Raw genomic sequence first — 18,824 nt, forward strand, 5'->3', positions numbered from 1 at the left:
GACGACTTATATGCCCCCTTAATAGACCCATAACAAAGATCCAAACATTTTCCATATCTGGTAGGACAGTCCACATATTGTTCAAAATGTATAAGTGATGTCTTCATTTTACAATGATTAAAATCTCCCATCACAATATTAGGTGCATCAGGGGAGATGCTTTGAAGCCGGTGTACCACTTTACATAAAATGTCCGAGGCATTTTCCACATTAGCCTTTGGGTGGATGTATACAACAGAAATAAATATTTGTGGAAACTCCCGGGGCAAGTAGAAGGGGCGGAGTGAAATCGACAACAGTTCAATATCGGGAGTACACACAGATTCTCTCAAAATCACAGACCTGACCAACGCTGGTTAACGTAGATGCATACCCCTCCACCCAAGGATTTTCCCGTTGCAGCGGCATCCCTGTCCAACCGCACTGGAACACCGAAGCCATCGATTTCCAAATCAGAGTCTAAGTCATGTTCTTTAAGCCAAGTCTCAGTCAGGGAAATAACACATGCATTTCTATAATCAGAAAGAAACCGGACATTTGCTTGTAATTCGTCCAGTTTATTCCTGAGAGACTGGCAGTTGGCCAGGATTATTGAAGGGAGTGGAATGCGATTCAATCGCTGTTTACGTAATCTCTGCCGCAATCCCCCTTTCTTCCCCCGTTTCCTCACCTTCTGGCCAGCAGTCTTTTCTGTACGCACACTGGGAAACTCACTCCTTAAGATTTCTGCAGGCCAGTCGAGGATTTGATCCAACACGCCGTAGTCAGAAGCACGGAACTGCACAAGGAAGTCATGACTGTATTGAAGCCGCTCTCTGTTCCCACGCTGTCCTCTCGCAAAATAGCCGAGGAATAGATAAATAATCAGCAGGTTCACAAACGTGCGATATATCATCATGATAGTTCAGTATACACAATCCAATCCAAAAAGGACGAACAAGCAAACAAACAAACAAACAAACGTGTTACTACTTTGACGCTACTGCTTCCACAGGTCGCCACAGTGCAGCGAAAATAATTTTATATTATTTTCTACAAGTTTAAAAACTGTAATTTGGTTTAAGTTAAAAGAATATAGTACATATTGTCCTTAAACACCTTTATATGTGAGACTACATCTGAATTATGTTAAAAATATTGCAATTATAATTTTAAATAAGAAAAAAATACAAATAAATGCTCATTATGTTTATTTTTTCCGACAGTCATAATTACATCAGGATTGAAACAACATGAATATATGATCAATCTCTCTCTCTCTCTCTCTCTCTCTCTCTCTCTCTCTCTCTCTCTCGCTCTCTCTCTCTATCTCTCTCAATTCAATTCAAAATTGCTTTATTGGCATGACTGTACATATTACAATATTGCCAAAGCTTTGAACACATAGAATAGTATAAAATTATAAAGTACAAAATAATAAAATATTATAATATAACTTAAATCTAAATGTCCCTGCAGGTGCAGGAGAAGGAAGAGAGATGGAGCTGGATGAACAGTCGGAGGCAGGGCGAAGTGAGAGATTGGAGAAGGACAGGCGAGAGACAGGTCAAAGACAGGAGAGCTATGGAGAGGAGACTGAGGAACAGATGAGCACAGTGGCAGCAGAGAACATTAGACAGGGGGCGAGGGCAAAAACCACTGCTCACAATATAGAGGGAAACATTAGTGACCATTGTGGCCCAAAACAGGTTAAGTTGTCTCAATATCCCCAGCACAACTTTGGGTTAAAAAAAGCGATCTTTTAATTGGTTTGGAAACTTTCCCTGGCTGGAATATTCTGTATCTAGAGATGCAGCTTTTTGTTTTTCCTGTAGGATGTTTGGTAAAAATGTGAAACATGACACCTTTGTTAGCACTGGCCAAACAAATTGGAAAAAAATCGCTAGATGTCTTTAGAGAGCAGGAGAAAACACCGGCCCATAAAGCAAGCATGCTGTCCTGGCACAGCTTTACAGTTTTTCTCGATTGTTTACACACATTTTCTGAAAGCATGCCTCATATTCTCAGAACTCTACACACAAATCCAAAAACACACACACACAATGGGCAAAACCCCTCAATTTTCCTGCAAAATGAAACTTTACATTCAAAACAATGTTATTTCTTCTCAAAATGGTATTTTGTTTTCAAATGACACACACACACCATCATATGAATAGACTTTTATAAGAACCAGTTGAACACTGATGTGCTCAATGTAAAACACTATGATGAATGGAAAACACTTCTTCTCCATTCATCATAATGACTTTAGGCCTTTTTTTTGTTCAGTGTTACACTTACTACAGACAGTACATACATAAGTGTGTTGTAAAATATTTGAGAATATTGTTTTATACTCAGAACACACAAATACACGGTAACAAATATATTTTATTTTTCCCACAAAAACAATGTATACAGTGTACATCCCAACCAACACAAAGTTGTTCATACAGTGGTCTACATACAAAACAACAAAAGAATTTACTGTATAAAGTTACAGTAAAAAAAAAAAAAAAATTCCAATGTCGGCATCCATTGCTGAAAAGGTCAAGGTCAAGTTTATTTCTATAGCACCTTAAAACAACATGAATGTTGACCAAAGTGCTTCACAATCTCAACACGGATGCACATACAGTTAAAACATAGCATATCAAATAATTCAAACCAAATAATTTTTTAATTTTTTAATTTTAATAATTTGAATAATTCAAATTCAAAAATTCAAAGGTGAAAAGCTCACCTTTTGCCCTTTTATGCTAAAGCTCTGATTGCTAATTGTAAAACTGTGTGACGGGTGTTTGCCCATGTGATGAGTCAGTGTGCATATTTGAATGGCAGTGTGTTCCTTGTGAAAACAAGAGATTTTCTGCATGAAAATTGTGCCAAAAGCAGAGAATTGTGTGTAGTGTTTTACTGTAAAAAAAGTGTGTTTTAGATCTGCAATTTGAGTGTAAAGCAGGAATTGTACTTGTAGTTCAGCAGAATTGGTTCAGGGGGTTGGTGAATGAGTTACATGTTGTGGTCATTGTGTCTCAAGTACCAGAAAATGTGTGTAAACAATCGAGAAAAACTGTAAAACAAGTGCTGTTCATGGCAGTGTAATTGAACAATCGTACAGACGGGAGTACCTTACCCGTATTGATGCTGTGACACAATTCCTGGCCAAGCAAAATATTCCCTTCCGTGGCCATGATGAGGGATCGGCTCCAGCCACAACCAGGGGGATTTTCTGGAGTGTCTGAATCTTCTAAAACAGTTTGACCCTTTTCTGAAACCCTATTCAGCCCCTTCACACAGCACCTACTGATCACCTGCATCTCAGAGTGAGATAATCGAGTCTGTGCTGAAGAAGTTACAGCTAATATTGTCAGGGAGCTAAAAGAGGCAGGGATGTTTTCAGTTCTGGCAGATGAAGCCAGAGACGGCAATACTGAACAGCTTGCCATGTGTGTTCGCTATGTTGCTGAAGATACAGTGAAGGAGTGCTTGCTTGCAGTGACAACACTAAAAGAGTTTGATGCAGACAGCATAACTGCTGCTATAGAAGAGCTAGTTCATCATGCTATTGATAAGCTGAAGCGTGTAGCACAATCATATGATGGCGCGGCAGGTATGAGTGGGGCTGTAGGTGGTGTACAAGCCAGATCTAAAACAAACCATCCAGAGGCCATTTATGTGCACTGCAATGCACATCAGCTCAACCTAGCTTATGTCACACCTGTCAGGCCTTACCGGAGGCCAGAGATCTCTTTGACCTGCTGCAAAGTGTGTACTCATTTTTCACTTGTAAACCATCACAAATTTAGAGATGTTCAAAGTCAGCTGCGGTTACAGCCATCTGAACTTGTCCAGCTTTCAAAGACCCGCTGGTCAAGCCAGTTGCGATCTGTAAATGCCATCTTAGAGAATCTCCCTGCAGTTCTTCAGTGTCTTTCCAGCATCAACAACTCCAGTAGGACTCCATGCCAAACTTAGCAGATTCTCCACAGTATACCTATTGGTAATGTTCAAGACTTTTCTGTCAGTAACTGAGAACCTGCACAAATATCTGCAGTGTGAAACCGTAGACCTTGCTAAGGCTGTTGAGTACAGAGAGCTGTGTGTGACTCTCTAAAGCAGATGCGCACAGATGAAAAGGCTACTATGCTTTATGAGGCTGTCAGGACCATTTGTGCAGCAAATCAGATCCCAGAGCCATGTGCTGCTAGACAAAGGCAGAAGCAGAAACACATGGAGGTTTATCTAGTGGAATCTAGCTGTGGAGCAGTGAGTGATCTCAGTGATGCAGAGAAGCTTTAAAGAAACCTGTTTCTTCCTTGCCTTGACAGAATAGTTAGTTTAAAAAGTTCATAAGCATATACTGTATATATAGGCTACACACACACCCAACACACACAGACACTAAATAAGTGGTTTTAAACTTGTCCTTGAGGATACCCAGCACTACACATGTTGTATATCTCACTTATATGACACACTTGATTAACTCATCAGCTCATTAGTAGAGACTGCAAGAGCTGAATTGTGTGTGTGAGATAAGGGAGACATACTGTACACAATGCAGTGCTGGGCTCCTCCAGGACAGGTCTGAAAACCACTGCATTCAAGTGTTTCAATAATGTTTACTACTTTTGACTTATGAAACATGCATATTTACCGAGATAATAATCAAGCTACATGTTTCTGATGCTGTAAGGATGTTTCATTAAAACATTAAAGCATAAACTTAACTCACACACAGTACCTAACATTTGCCTTGGCATGCATTACAGATAGAAAAGGCTTCATCATGGGAAGTGGTTGGAGCTCGGATAACTTTTCTGCCATCTTTTCCAAATAAGGCCAGTGCCTGTAAAGGGGAAACTACCAAAACTGGTAAGGAGACAAACCAGGATCTAAGTGACTAGTACAATTCCTGTAACACTACAGTATGTAGTCATATGTATGGTAATTTATCATATCAGCACTGATAAGGTAGTAGCCATATTCATTTTCTAATTCCAGAATATAAAAAATGTGTGATTTTTAGCTAGTCATGGTGTTATTCCCATGCATGGCATATATTAATAAAGGTAAAACATCAGTAAAAACTTCAGTTATCATTTGGCAATGGCTATCTCCCTGCAAGCAATGTCCATACAAAAGAGTGTGTCATTTGCAGCGTGTGCCGCTCCTTCTGCAGGAACATTGGGTCGGCATATATTTCACCACGGTAGAGGCTCAAGCCTTGCAGCGAGACTCATGTCTGCACACAGCTATTTCAAGGCCCTCTTCATCCACCTTGGCCCTGGACTTCTGTGCTATTTCTCTGCCTGCTGCAAATGTTGCCGGTCCGCAGACATCATGACCTGTCCTCTGAAAGTAGAAACAATATGTTACATGTCATCCCAGGACAAGAAAACATTCAATTAAAAAGAGTTCTAAATAAGGTAAAGTACAGTTTCTCTATAAATAACTATCAGTCCATTCAACCAATAGCTATACTTGCCTTTCCTTCAGAGGGTCATGGCATGGGGGGTCTAGAGCCCATCGCATCTAGCACTGGGTGACAGGAGAGATGCAGCATGGACACACAAACACCACTGCACCACCCTATATCCACATTAAAAAAGAAAAGAAGAAAAGATTACACTTCCCCTTTGGATTTCTTGAAGTGATGTTTTCTATTAGCGTCTGCAGATATAGCCAGCGTGTCTGGTGTGCATGCTGGGCATTTAAAGGCTCCATCAGGCACAGATCTTCTTTCTTAAAATTGCAGAAGGCAAACTCCTGAAAGACTCTGTGGAAGAAGGTATCACCACAAACACTACCTGTCTGGAAAGAAGGATGGTATTATTTTGGTTAATAAAAGATTTTGAATTCTGGAATTCAAACACTTTGGAAATAAAACCAGCCCTTACCCGACCAGTGCAAAGACATCGATGTTCAAGCGTTCTGAGAAATGCTTGTTGGGATAAAGCTGGGCTGGCTAATTTCATCTGCTCAAATGATGTGGACAGATCAAACTTAAACAGCATTTGGCAGCTGGTGGTTGCTGGCCAGTCTCTGTATTGAAGCAAGTCTCTAATCCCAGGAGTCCATCTGGAAGAACAAAGTGGACAGCTTATACACGGCAGACACAGGTTGTGTGGACCTTAAAACAAACATGTGTTTACTATTTGACCAGTATTTGTACAGCACAGGACAAAAGAATATAGTCAGCCATTATTATGCTTGACTTCATCTGGTCGGATATAAAAAGGTAGAAAAGGTAGAAGTTCACTCCGAATCACCCAGAAAAAGCACACAAGTTGTGGGAAAGCAGGATGAACAAAAACACGACACAAGATTAACAAAAACAAAAAAGTGCCTCAAACTCATGAGCCTTTGAGTCCTCACGGTTTGAGAAGTGCTTGTCGTCGGATCCAACACAGTTGGCTTTGCTTCATTCCTTAACAAGCGCAACCTGCATTAAACTGGGCCTGGTTTACAAAGCAGTCGCAGGAAAATACTGAAAACCAACAAATATACCAAGGATGCGATCAGGGACTCGGTTTACTCTTTCCATTGACAGAATTGTCCGGCTTTCCACTGTTATACGGTAGGGGGTGCTATGACACTTCTTCTGAAAGAGTACTAAATCTCCTGATCAAAACACAGGCAAAGAAGAAGCAGAAACAAGCCATAACATAAGTGGTTCTACGCCCCTGTCTGCCATTGAATCCTGTCACTTTGATCGGTTACAACTAAGGTTGGTTATTGAGGCTGTTAAACTGTGCAGTTTTAAAGTACTCTATTGAGGCAAGATTTTTAGCACCTTGTGAATTAAATGGTACTTTTGACAAATGTTCTAGTTTCCGGCAGACGCCGTATGCATCGATTTACTAGACCGTCTGCCGGAAGCTAGTTATTTTAGTTGATAAAAATTTAAATATGGGTATTTTTCTTACATGGCTTCACTTCAGAAGGCCTTTATTAACCCCCTGGAGCACTTTTTTGACAAACAGATGCACTTTTATTGTCTTCAAATCAGAAACGGCCATTCACTGTTGTAATAAAGCTTGGAACATTTTTTTGTATAACTCCGATTGTATTAATTTGAAAGAAGACGATGTCTTATATGATGTTATATACATCTAGGATGGCTTGAGGGTGAGTAAATCATGGGCTAATTTGCATTTTTGGGTGAACTATCCCTTTAATGTCATAATTTTCATTTTCATTTTTACATTTTAAGTAATAATTTAAACTTTTTATCTCATAAATTTAACTTTCAATGTTATAATTATGACTTACCAGAGCATGTCTTTTTCCTTATATGGCAAAAATGGACTTCCATATCTCCCCGATGTGTTAGAAGTTAAATGACTGCGCCACCATTACAACCTAAAGAAATCAAAAATACCACACAGGTTTATTCAGTTAAATGAAATAGAAGGACACTTTTCCTCATGATGTCCCCACCACTTTTTGAAACCAATGTACAAAAGACATGCAGTGCAAAGAAAAAGCATCTCATCTTCATAGTCCTGACCAGACAGGGCCTGCATCTTGTAAGATTATACTTAGTTCAGACGTACTTATTACAAGTAATATTTTTTATACATTTTGATAAATGCCGCCATCAAGTCTTGACCGTGAGAGTCTTTAAAGCATTTCTTTTTATAAGTATGCCAAAATGTATGGTGGCATAATAATATTAATTATAAACTCCCGTGGTGAAGGCAGTAAATTAACTTGCTCACTGCAGGCTATAAGGAGAGAATCAAGATCATTGCCCATCAAGATAATTATCACAGATGAATACAATTGTTATGAATTGTGAAGCCTGAATGCAGCTGCCAGAAGTAAAAAGCTAACGGTAGACTATAGTAAACGTTCTACACCACAGTCCTACGACTTTAACGTCACCATCACAAAACTTCCATCAACTCTTTCAGTTTTTATCTAAAAACATTTTCCCAGATTGTTTCAGTTAGAATAGTTTGTAAGAGCACATAACAATGCTGTAAAAGTGGACTGAGTTTACCTGTTCAGAGTGATGACGTTTAATCTCCTCGACAGACTCTGTACAGTCACATTTAGCCACTTGTTAGCCACGCTATGTTGGCGATTATTATAACCTTGTTTATGTGCGTTTACCTAGATTGTTTAAGACCGTTCCCTCACACACACCCATAGAGTGTAGGCTACGCATACACTATGTGTAGTCTTGTAGAACTTTGACAACTGCAGGTGTGCATTTCTATTTTCACACTTTCACTGTGTGATTTAGTCAGTTTATTTCATTTAATATAGTTAATCTAATATAATATCACACAAAGAGTGCAGTTTTCACCAGATATTAACATGATAATGTGATATAATAAATTGATAAATGAAAAGTTTACTTTTAGACAATATTGCCTGTTTTAACTCTATTTCGGCAACGAAAATAGTTGAAAACTAAGCCATGTATTTATGTCTCTGAGAAACACACGAGGTATTTCCTTACTGAATTATGAATCAGCTTTTTGAACGAATCAGTTAAATCTCAATGACTCACTCATTAACAATGAATTGCTGCCACCTACTGGCAGTTTTAATTTACAATTTAAATTATTTAATGTTTTAAATCATTTTATATATCAATATTCAACCTTTTATGTTTTAAACAAAACATTATTTATGTCGTGTAAAAGCATCTAAATGCCATTTCAAATGCAGCTTCTGTGTTTCCTCTCCATTGCAAAGATTTTGTTGATACTTATTTAATTTGATTGGTAACAGTTCAAACAGACGCTGGATGAAGCAGTAGGCTACATAAAGTATTGAATTAAAATGTCTCTGAAACATCTGTGCATTACTTGGCAAATATTGCATTTATTTCACTTCAGCTGTGGTAAAGTATGCAAACACCACGTGAGCGGTCACTACGGGAACCAGAAAGTGTCCGACTTCACGTCTCCGTTTGCAGCTCCTCCCCGCCTGCACGCGGCTACTCTCGCCGATCGGGTGCATCCAGCCGCAGCCGATGTCGAACACACCTTATATGATATCAGAGCCCGTCTATTCTCTGATGATAGGTGTGTTCGACATCGGCTGCGGCTGGATGCAACCGATCGGCGAGAGTAGCCGCATGCAGGCGGGGAGGAGCTGCAAACGGAGACGTGAAGTCGGACACTTTCTGGTTCCCGTAGTGACCGCTCACGTGGTGTTTGCATACTTTACCACAGCTGCAGTGAAATAAATGTAATTTGCCAAATAATGCACAGATGTTTCAGAGACATTTTCATTCAATACTTTATGTAGCCTACTGCTTCATCCAGCGTCTGTTTGAACAAGAATAAAGTTCAACATAAGCTACTATCAATGAAGTGGAGTCTACGTTTTTTAAGCAGTTTTAATTTGATAAACATGACACAATATAACATGACAACGACATGAAAAGAGTGTTCACTGTTATAATAAACTGATTTGAGAGCTTTAGAGCAGGGGTTCTTAACCTTTTTGATGTCGTGGCCCAAATTTTACAGTACAAAGTGGCCCAGGGCCCATTCAAATATTAGCACTGTATTGGTTTATTGATCTCACCCATGGTTTGATTTGTATTCAATAACTAAATGAAATCCACTTGCAGTTTAACAGTTTATTAATGTGTATGTAAACCTGCACATACAACAATTCATGGAACAAATCAATCTGCATCAAGAACACATTTAAAGACTCAAGTCAGGCATATTAACACAAAAAAACAGTTAGATTTGACAAATTTTACTTACAAAAAAATAGAAAATGTATATAAATAAAAATAAATAAAATAAAAACAATAAAATGTGTTGCTAAAATAAATAAATTCAAAATAATATTTTTCAAATTAAATAAATTAGTTGTAAATGAAAAGTGAAATAAAGTGCAAATGAAAAAATATAGTTTCCTGCACATACAACAAGATGCCAAACACACAACAATTCATGGAACAAATCAATCTGCATCAAGAACAAATTTAAAGGCTCAAGTCAGGTATATTAACAAAAAACAGTTAGATTTGACAAAATACTTACTTACAAAACATAATAAATAAAATAAAACAAAATGTGTTGCTAAAATAAATAAATTCAAAATAATATTTTTCAAATTAAATTAGTTGTAAATGAAAATTGAAATAAAGTGCAAATGAAAAAAATATAACTTTATAATCTGCAAAATAATTTGATAATTGTTTCAGCAGTCTACATTTTTGCATGGCAGAACCTGAAGTTGCTCTTCATATCTGTTATAAATGAACAATAACAGTCACAACAGTCCAATTTGAACAAGCTACAACTCCCTATTTATGTTCCCCTCTTAATGAGACACTTGGGCCTGCATCGCAGACATTATCAGATCCAGCCTGGGTGGAATGGGGGAAAGGCTCACTCTCAGAGTAGCCTCCAGTGTTGCTTTGAGTCTGTTCCGGGTCTTAGTCTTAGTTGTGGCCACAATGGAGAATCCTGATTCACACAGGTATGTAGTTGTGAATGCGAGGAGTAGTTTCACAGCCCTCAGTGCTAGACATGGGTACTCTTTTGAGACAGCAATCCAGAAGGAGCCAAGATCCAGTTTGCCCCACTGCAACTTTAATGTACTGTCAGTGGCTACTTCCAGAAGCTGGGATTCCAGATGTGAGGGCAAAGCAACATCATTTTTAGTGGGATCCACAGAAAATGGGTCCGCAATCCACATGTGTCCCTCTCTGGGATCCTCAGGAAAGTAGTCATCAAATTTCACTGCCAGTTGTGAGAGGTGCTGTGAGACTAAGTCACTAATCTTCACCTGGGGGGAGTTTTCCAAAATATCAGACAAAAGGGGAAACATGTCCATCCTTTTTTCCTGAGCCCTCTTAATCCACAAAGCAAGTTTCCTCTTAAAAGCTTGAACTTTATCTGCAACAAAAAATATGTTGCTATTTCTCCCTTGAAGTGAGATATTCAGCTGGTTCAGCAGTGAAAAAATGTCACAGAGGTAGGCAAGTTTAGCTGTGAACTGTGCATTGGCATAATAATGTGCAAAAGGAGAATTTCTCTCAGTGAGAAAAGATAGGACTTCATTCCTCAGTTCAAACAAACGCTTGAGGACCAGTCCTCTTGAGAGCCATCTCACCTCACTGTGATAGAGCAGCTGGACATGATCTGCTTCCAAGCCTTCACAAAGTTTGGAAAAACATCTGGAGTTCACAGCATTATTTTTAATGAAGTTTATGGTTTTCACACTTACATCCATCACCTCATGTAACTCTGGTGACATTTTTTTTGCCGCAAGGCTTTCACGGTGAAGAAAACAGTGGGTCCATTTAGCTTCTGGGGCACGATCAAGTATCTGCCTGACGACACCGTGATGCCTGCCTGTCATTGACGCGGCACCATCGCTGCACACCCCAACACAGTTCTGCCAGTCTAGGCCGTTCTCTTTGAAGTAGTTATCCATGCAGCGGAAACATTCCTGAGCCGTAGTCCGTGTGGGTAGCTCTCCACAAAACAGTATGTCTTCGTGCAAACTACTGTCCCAGCGATACCGAACAAAAACCAGTAGCAGTGCAGCATTTGTGACGTCAGTAGATTCGTCTAATTGCAAAGAGAAAAATGGGCTGCTTTTTATTCTTTCTAGCAACTGATGCTGTATGTCTGTGGCCATGTCCGCGATACGGTGACTAACAGTGTCGTTTGAGAGTGGGATGGTTAGCAGCTTTTTTGCAGCAGTCTCTCCGATCATCTCACGGCACATATCCACAGCGGCAGGTAAAACCAACTCCTCCGCTATCGTGAATGCTTTCTTAGTCTGTGCCACTCGTCTGGCTACGAGGTAGCTGGCTTTCAAAGCGCATTTAGAATTTCCAGTCAGTGACACAACAGACCTTTTCTGCATCTGAAGCCCATTTTCTTTTCTCTTGAAAAATTCCACCGACTTTCCCACAAGCGATGGATGTTTGGTTTCTAGGTGCCGCTTTAGTTTCGAAGGCTTCAATGCTTCGTTGGATAACATTAGCCCACACTCCACACACTGGGCTCTCGGCTCTGCCTCGTCACCTCCATTCACAAATCCGTACTTAATGAAGTCAGGATTGTATTTGCGGCAAAATCTTGACTTTTGGGGCAGGTTGACGCAACTTTGGTCTCCCCTTTTCCGCTTTAAAAATTTCTCCATAACTTTTTCTTAAGGCTACGGTTCATGCTACGGTTGACTGAGTGTCTTCTTCTGCTTATTAGCGCTTGTTAAACAACTAACTGAGGCATTACTGCTACTAGTGGTGGGATGGTGTATTGTAACTGTCTCATGGATAACAGTCATAGATAACAGTGGTCATTCTGGTGTCTTCAATTGCTAACTTTTTGGTCCCGCGGCCCTTGCGGCCCACAGGTGAAAAACGTAAAGTTTTTTGCGGCCCTCCAGGTGGCGCTCGCGGCCCAAGCGTGGGCCGCGGCCCTATGGTTAAGAATAGGTGCTTTAGAGGAACTAAAGCTGTTCGAATAAACACGAAACACACGTGATCGTTGTCATGCAGTGAATCCGGCCAATCGTGGAACAGCTGTGTCGTCATCAGCCCTCCTGCAGCCCAGTGCAGCCGCTCTTGAGAAGCTGCGCTGGCTGAGTTCTCCGGCTACTCTCAAATCGCTCTCGCGGTACTTTGATGGCATACGTCACAGTCACGTGGCGTCGGCGCTGTATCAAGTCGGACAAAATTTCTAACCGGCATGCACTGCTTTAAGTCAGCCGCCGATCGGTCTGCGCAGAGCTGCATGAAGTCGAACAAGCCTGATATCTATGTGCAGGAGGGCTGATGACGACACAGCTGTTCCACGATTGGCCGGATTCACCACATGACAACGATCACGTGTGTTTCATGTTTTTTCGAACGCCTTTTGTTCCTCTAAAGCTCTCAAATCAGTTTATTATAACAGTGAACACTCTTTTCATGTCGTTGTCGTGTTATATTGTGTCATGTTTATCAAATTAAAACTGCTTAAAAAACGTAGACTCCACTTCATTGATAGTAGCTTATGTTGAACTTTATTCTTGTTCAAACAGACGCTGTGTGAAGCAGTACATAAAAGTATTGAATGAAAATGTCTCTGAAACATCTGTGTATTATTTGGCAAATATTGCATTTATTTCACTGCAGCTGTGGTAAAGTATGCAAACACCACGTGAGCGGTCACTACGGGAACCAGAAAGCGTTTGCAGCTCCTCCCCGCCTGCACGCGGCTACTCTCGCCGATCGGGTGCATCCAGCCGCAGCCGATGTCGAACACACCTAAAGTGAAACCGAAAGCAGTCGATGACTGTAAAGACGCCATTTGGGAAGATAGAAAATCAGCAATCGCTTCATATGTGACAGTAAGTTCGTTAAACTTTTCACACCTGTAATATCGATAGAGTAGGCTATTTGCGTCTAATCAGACCTTACGACGAACTCAACTCAAACACATGATAAAGTTGAAAGTTACTTTCGCTATAGGCCTACTTCACAACACGTCAACTGTAACACTCATAAAATGGTTAAACTTACACTTTATTTTTCCTTTAACAGGAGAATATTAGTTTAATGTTGAAAACTTCGGTTGGCTTTAAATACGTATTTTATTATTTTTATAATCTATATTATAATGTGTGTTGAGTGACGCAGCTGGAGAAAGAAAGTGTGGTTACGTTTAAAAACAAAATATTTGCTGAATGCTAGACGACTAAACGGATTGTGAAAAACACCTGCAAGAGTTCAGCAGTGTCATTAAAGTGAAGGTGAATCCAGTGTTTAAACGCTGTGTTTGAAAGTGTGGCCGACATGTTGCTCTACAAGCACACACTTGTAGAACAACATGAGACAAACTGAGACAACTGTGACAGACAGACAAAAAGTGAATTAAATGCAATTTAAATAAAATGTATCAAAATTCAGTTGTATTTTGTGCATGTCCTCTGTCTCCACATACAGGCCTTTAAATAAAGTGTCACATCAAGGAGGAAGAGGAGAACCATGCCTGTAAAATGAGTGTGTGTAAGGAGAGAGGGGAGGAGGCGTCTGTTCACACTCCAGTATCCAGCTGTGTGTCTATGAAGAGTAACATCTCCATGCATAAGCCCCCTGATCTCAGTGATGGACCATCTTCAGGATTCAGCTGTGTGTCCATGAAGAGTAACATCTCCATGCATAAGCCCCCTGATCTCAGTGATGGACCTGCTGTGACCTCTGACCCTGTGTGAGTATCATGAAGTTCAGGGCTGTCTGGGCAGTCAAGATATTATATTGGTTCATCGCCTCTAAAAAATGTTACCATGCAGACAGACAAAAAAAAAAAAAAAAAAAAAGTGTGTGTATGGCTGCACAAATAGTTGTTAAAATAAAGGGCAAAAAGACTATATAAAATATATATCCAAATTGTATATATTTATAGAAAATAGTCTTGGAATCCAGATAACTAGTTAGCCTCATTCGCCTCTTACCTGGTGATCCTATTCTTAAACATAGACTGGAAAATGACATATCCAAACTTAAATGGATGCTGAACTTAATCTGCTGCTTTACATTTATTTTTCTTTTCTATTAATATAAAACCTGTGCCTGGGCACCTAAAACTGCAAGTCAAAGCGGTAAATCCAACCAAGTTGTCTTTCAAATTTGTCTCAAACTATCAATATGCTCTGGGAGTTTTAGGCGCAGTAGCCAATATGGCCGCTAGGTGACATTCAAACTCCATTTGGTGATTTAAAAACTTGAAGGGTTTTAATTTCATGAATGCTTTGGACCATTGGCCTCTTTTGATAAAAGACACATAGGGTTTTATTGCTGAAGTGAAAGCAAGCACCAACAGAAGTAAAAATAAAGTTTGACACCGAACTTACATTAAATGTAGATAAAATGAAAAGGTTTCCACTAGTGGTCCGTCCCAGTTAAAATATTCTAAAGTAACTCAAAATATTTAAAGGGTTACTTCAGGATTTAGCATTAAGCTTTGTATTAGTAGAAAACCTGTAGTATTTTCGAATTACCGTGCTTTCCACCCTCATATCCCCCTGAGACGAGAGATTTATGTATTTTATGTCTGGAAAAAATCCTCCGATGACACAAAAATCGTCATTTTGCGCCATCGGAGGATTTTCTAAAGCAGGGGTCGGCAACCTTTTTGTCATAAAGTGCCATTTTTAAGTTTCTGAGTTCATCACTGTGCCACAACACACACATAGCCTATATATATATATATATATATATATATATATATATATATATACATACATACATACATACATACATACACATATATGTAAGGGATAATGTATAGTGAGCCGGTTGTTATAGTGAATAACAACCCCGACAGGCTGAACGGGATCCCGACGCGAAGCGGAGGGATCTTGAATCAGCCTGAAGGGGTTGTTATTCACTATAACAACCGGCTCACTATACATTATCCCGCTTATTACATGGCTACCTACAAAATAAATAAATAATTTGACACAAATTATTTATTTAAAAAGGAGTTTATTGATTTAAAAACGATTGTATTGCTTCCGCCAAAGAAAATAGTCCGTTCCGCGTCCATAGCAACGCGCTGTTTTTCATGGCAACGGTCTGTTATACTTCGCAGCGGTCTGTTATAAAGAAATAACAGACCGCATTCTACATTGGAATTCAGCCAAGCCATGTAATAAATATATATATAATACAGGCATATATACATATACATATACACACTCATATAAATACACAAACATTTTACATTTTCATAATGTCTTACACAGAAATAGTACAGAAATGTAAATATTTCTCTTGAAATTTGTTTTAGATTTAGACTATAGACAATTTAATAGTATTTATAACTCCTAGATGCACCTGTCACAGTTCTGTTCTGTTTGAGTGTTTTTGTCACTGGTCACATGTCTTCCTTTGTTCTGTTTTCCCGCCACTCCTTGGTTTCCATGGTTACCCTCATTAGTTCATTTGTATCACGTGGTTCCTCGTTAGTCTTGTCTGCTGTGTCTTGTTCCCTGATCTGTTCTCCCCTGTATTTAAGCCCTGAGTGTTTCAGTCTTCACTTGTCGGTCAATGTTTAATGTTAGGTTTATCTTTGTTCTGAGCGCACGCTCCCTTTTTGTTTGTATTTGTTTATATTTAGAATTAAAATCTTGGAATTCATAATCTTCGTGTTCGTCTCCTACTTCATCCACCCCAGAAGCCTGACAGCACCGATTACAATTTTCTAGGCCGATTCCTATTTTTCATTGAGTTTGACCTGCCGATACCGATTTTAGCCGATTCCGATTTCCGAATATATATATATATATATAATTTTTTTTATAAAATATCATATCCTTTTACCCAAACTGAATAATAAAAACAAGTTTAAATGGGTAGATTTTATATAAATATTTTTGAGTCTTCATTTTCTTTTCTGACATAACCTAATCCAGTTCTTCTTAAAACACGCTAGGATGCACATTCTGTGCATTTTAGGCACTTTTGTTTGAAATCATATTTATTTTGTCAATCAAATGTGTGCTTTCACTTTAATTGAGCGTGAGCAGCGCAGACAAAAAAAGCGGCGGCGAAACCCTCTCTTCACTGCTGCTCACGCGACGCTCCTGTTGGGCGCTCACACGCTGCTCCCGGTGTGAATGCACTCATTGATTAACAAGCACGGCGAAAAAAATATGCGTGAAATGGCCGTAATTCACGAGGTTTCCTACATGTGCGTTCCATGTGCACATTTGAAGCTGGTGTTGCGCAACGTTAATCATGGGGAGCCCGAGACGGAGTGCAATTTGACCGGCATAAAATTGGCATATATGTCAGACTGACCGGCCGGTCGCCGGTTATGGCCGATCACCTGAAAATCGGCTGATTTCGGCCACCAGCGGATCAATCGGTGCATCTCTAACTTAATAAAATAAACTTTTTTTACTATGAGGAATTATTACATCAAAATGTAGATCTGTGTGCAGGTAGACTACTTTATCTGAATGAAATACATACACTTCTCTCGCATTTGCTTGCGTGACAGCGCTTAACCCTCCGCGTGCCAGTGTTGGCACGCGTGCCTTAGGTTGCTGACGTCTGGGCTAAAGACACTACAGCCAGTAGAAGGCGTTGTTCCGCATGTTTTCAGCCCGCCCATAGAGGGATCTCACTCACAGAATGTACACAGTGTCAGCCGTCTTTCTTTGTAAGCTAAGCTAGCAGGCTCTTGTTCTGTGGAGAAAGCTGAGTAGTAGGAGAAAGCTGAGTACTAGGGGTTACCATGCTCTTTTTCCCGGACATGTCCGGCCGTCGAGATCGTCCAAAATGTCCGGGATTCGGCTTTTGCTTTCTGCGGTCGCCATTCATTGTTTACATGCACACCTCTTGTTTCAATCTAACTGAATTCATTCCGATTGGTGAATTTGAATGTAGTGTTTACATGAACGCTAAACAAGTGATCGGTTGATGTGCGTTTTACCATTGTTAAGAAAAATTCCCGCTCCTCCGTGAGAGATGCGAGACCCGGCGCGTCTCTGTAATGATGCCACCGGCCTCGCGCCGTTCTCCCGCGGCCCTCAGCCTCGTCCTGCTCGCCACAGTAAACATGATGAATGGCGACTGTAGAATACAAAAGCCGAATCCCGGACATTTTGAGCGATCTCGAAATCCCAGGCAAACTCGTCACGGAGACTCACTAGTAGTAGCCTAACCTTGTTGTTTTCAACTGCGCTCTCTTACCGGTAGGCGTGGCTTGGGAGTGGCCTCCTAGGGCAGCGAAGCAAGTGCATTCTGGGAGTTGTTGTCTTTCATCCACATAAGCCAAAAATACATTTTCTGGCTTTTCTCAGTCTAGAAAGCTCCAAATTCTAAAATTTCTTCACATTTCTTCTACATAAATGACCTATTTTAAATACACATTCAGTTTTCCAGAGGTGAAGTATCCCTTTAATAAACATCAACGACTCACACAAATTGTAGTTATGATTCTTACATCATATATGAAAAAAAATATATATATAAAGCAACAACATTGAAAGTCTATTTTACTATTTTACTTTAAAGGTGCATTGCGCAAGTCTCTGAGTTTTTGCAGAACTATGCCCCCTTCTGGCGACACGCGAAACTGCAACCAGAGTTATGCACGCGGTTACGTGGAGTTTGCGTTGGGGTTTGGGATGAACTAGAAGCCGGTCTCTTTGAATCCATCTTCTACTTTTGCAAAAGTCGCTTGAGTTGTCTTCGCTGATGCGAATAATGGCGGCGAATACACAAACCTGCCAGACATAGCCAGGTGAGCGTGAACGCGCATGACGTCACGCCCAGTCGATTCCGTCCCGAATCCCTCTTATTTATTTTACTGTACAGGATTATAGAGGCAATCGCAGTGATCATAGAAGGGCTCATTCAGCCCATCAGGCAATTGTTTAAGCATGTATGGGTTAGAAAAACGGGTATTTTTAACATGAAATGTTGCGCAATGCACCTTTAATACATAGATTTAATGCTCTGTTTGTAATTATAATTTAGAAATGATACTTTTGTGTGCAGAGGGTTTATAGAATGTTTCTAATTGTATTATTAGGGCTGCTTGATTATGGCAAAAATCATAATCACAGTTATTTTGCTCAATATTGAAATCACGATTATTTAACATGATTATAGGCGGGCGATATGATCAAAGTCTTATTTCATGATATGAGAATTTAATTTGTCAGTGAAATTTCACAATTATCAATACTTCAGCAAAAACTAATACAAGGTTAATTAATGTAAGTCAGTGGCTCTCAGACTGGGGGCGGCACAGAAGTTCTAGAACATTCATTTAATTAAAAATATGTAAATTAAATGTTCGATATTTATCTGCATCTACTCTGAATAGTAAATTAAGTTAAAA

General features: G+C 39.7%; 1 protein-coding gene and 1 pseudogene across 2 annotated transcripts in view; one reads left to right on the forward strand and one right to left on the reverse strand.

Moving 5' to 3' along the window:
* Positions 1 to 10,290: 10,290 nt before the first annotated feature.
* On the reverse strand, positions 10,291 to 12,126 carry LOC308696568 (SCAN domain-containing protein 3-like; the record flags this gene model as incomplete). The annotated part of the gene is made up of 1 exon (XM_081375379.1): positions 10,291 to 12,126. The coding sequence occupies one exon, from the start codon at positions 12,124 to 12,126 to the stop codon at positions 10,291 to 10,293; it is 1,836 nt and encodes a 611-aa protein (XP_081231505.1).
* Positions 12,127 to 13,214: 1,088 nt separating this feature from the next.
* LOC308688297 (NACHT, LRR and PYD domains-containing protein 3-like) overlaps positions 13,215 to 18,824 on the forward strand; it is a 49,457-nt pseudogene continuing 43,847 nt past the window's right edge. The window contains exons 1-2 of the transcript XR_014032277.1: positions 13,215 to 13,317; positions 13,913 to 14,177. The product of XR_014032277.1 is annotated as an NACHT, LRR and PYD domains-containing protein 3-like (transcript). The remainder of the gene's footprint in view (positions 13,318 to 13,912; positions 14,178 to 18,824) is intronic.

Source organism: Scardinius erythrophthalmus (assembly GCF_964197995.2).
Source record: "Scardinius erythrophthalmus genome assembly, chromosome: 1".
In the NCBI taxonomy this organism is placed as follows: domain Eukaryota; kingdom Metazoa; phylum Chordata; class Actinopteri; order Cypriniformes; family Leuciscidae; genus Scardinius; species Scardinius erythrophthalmus.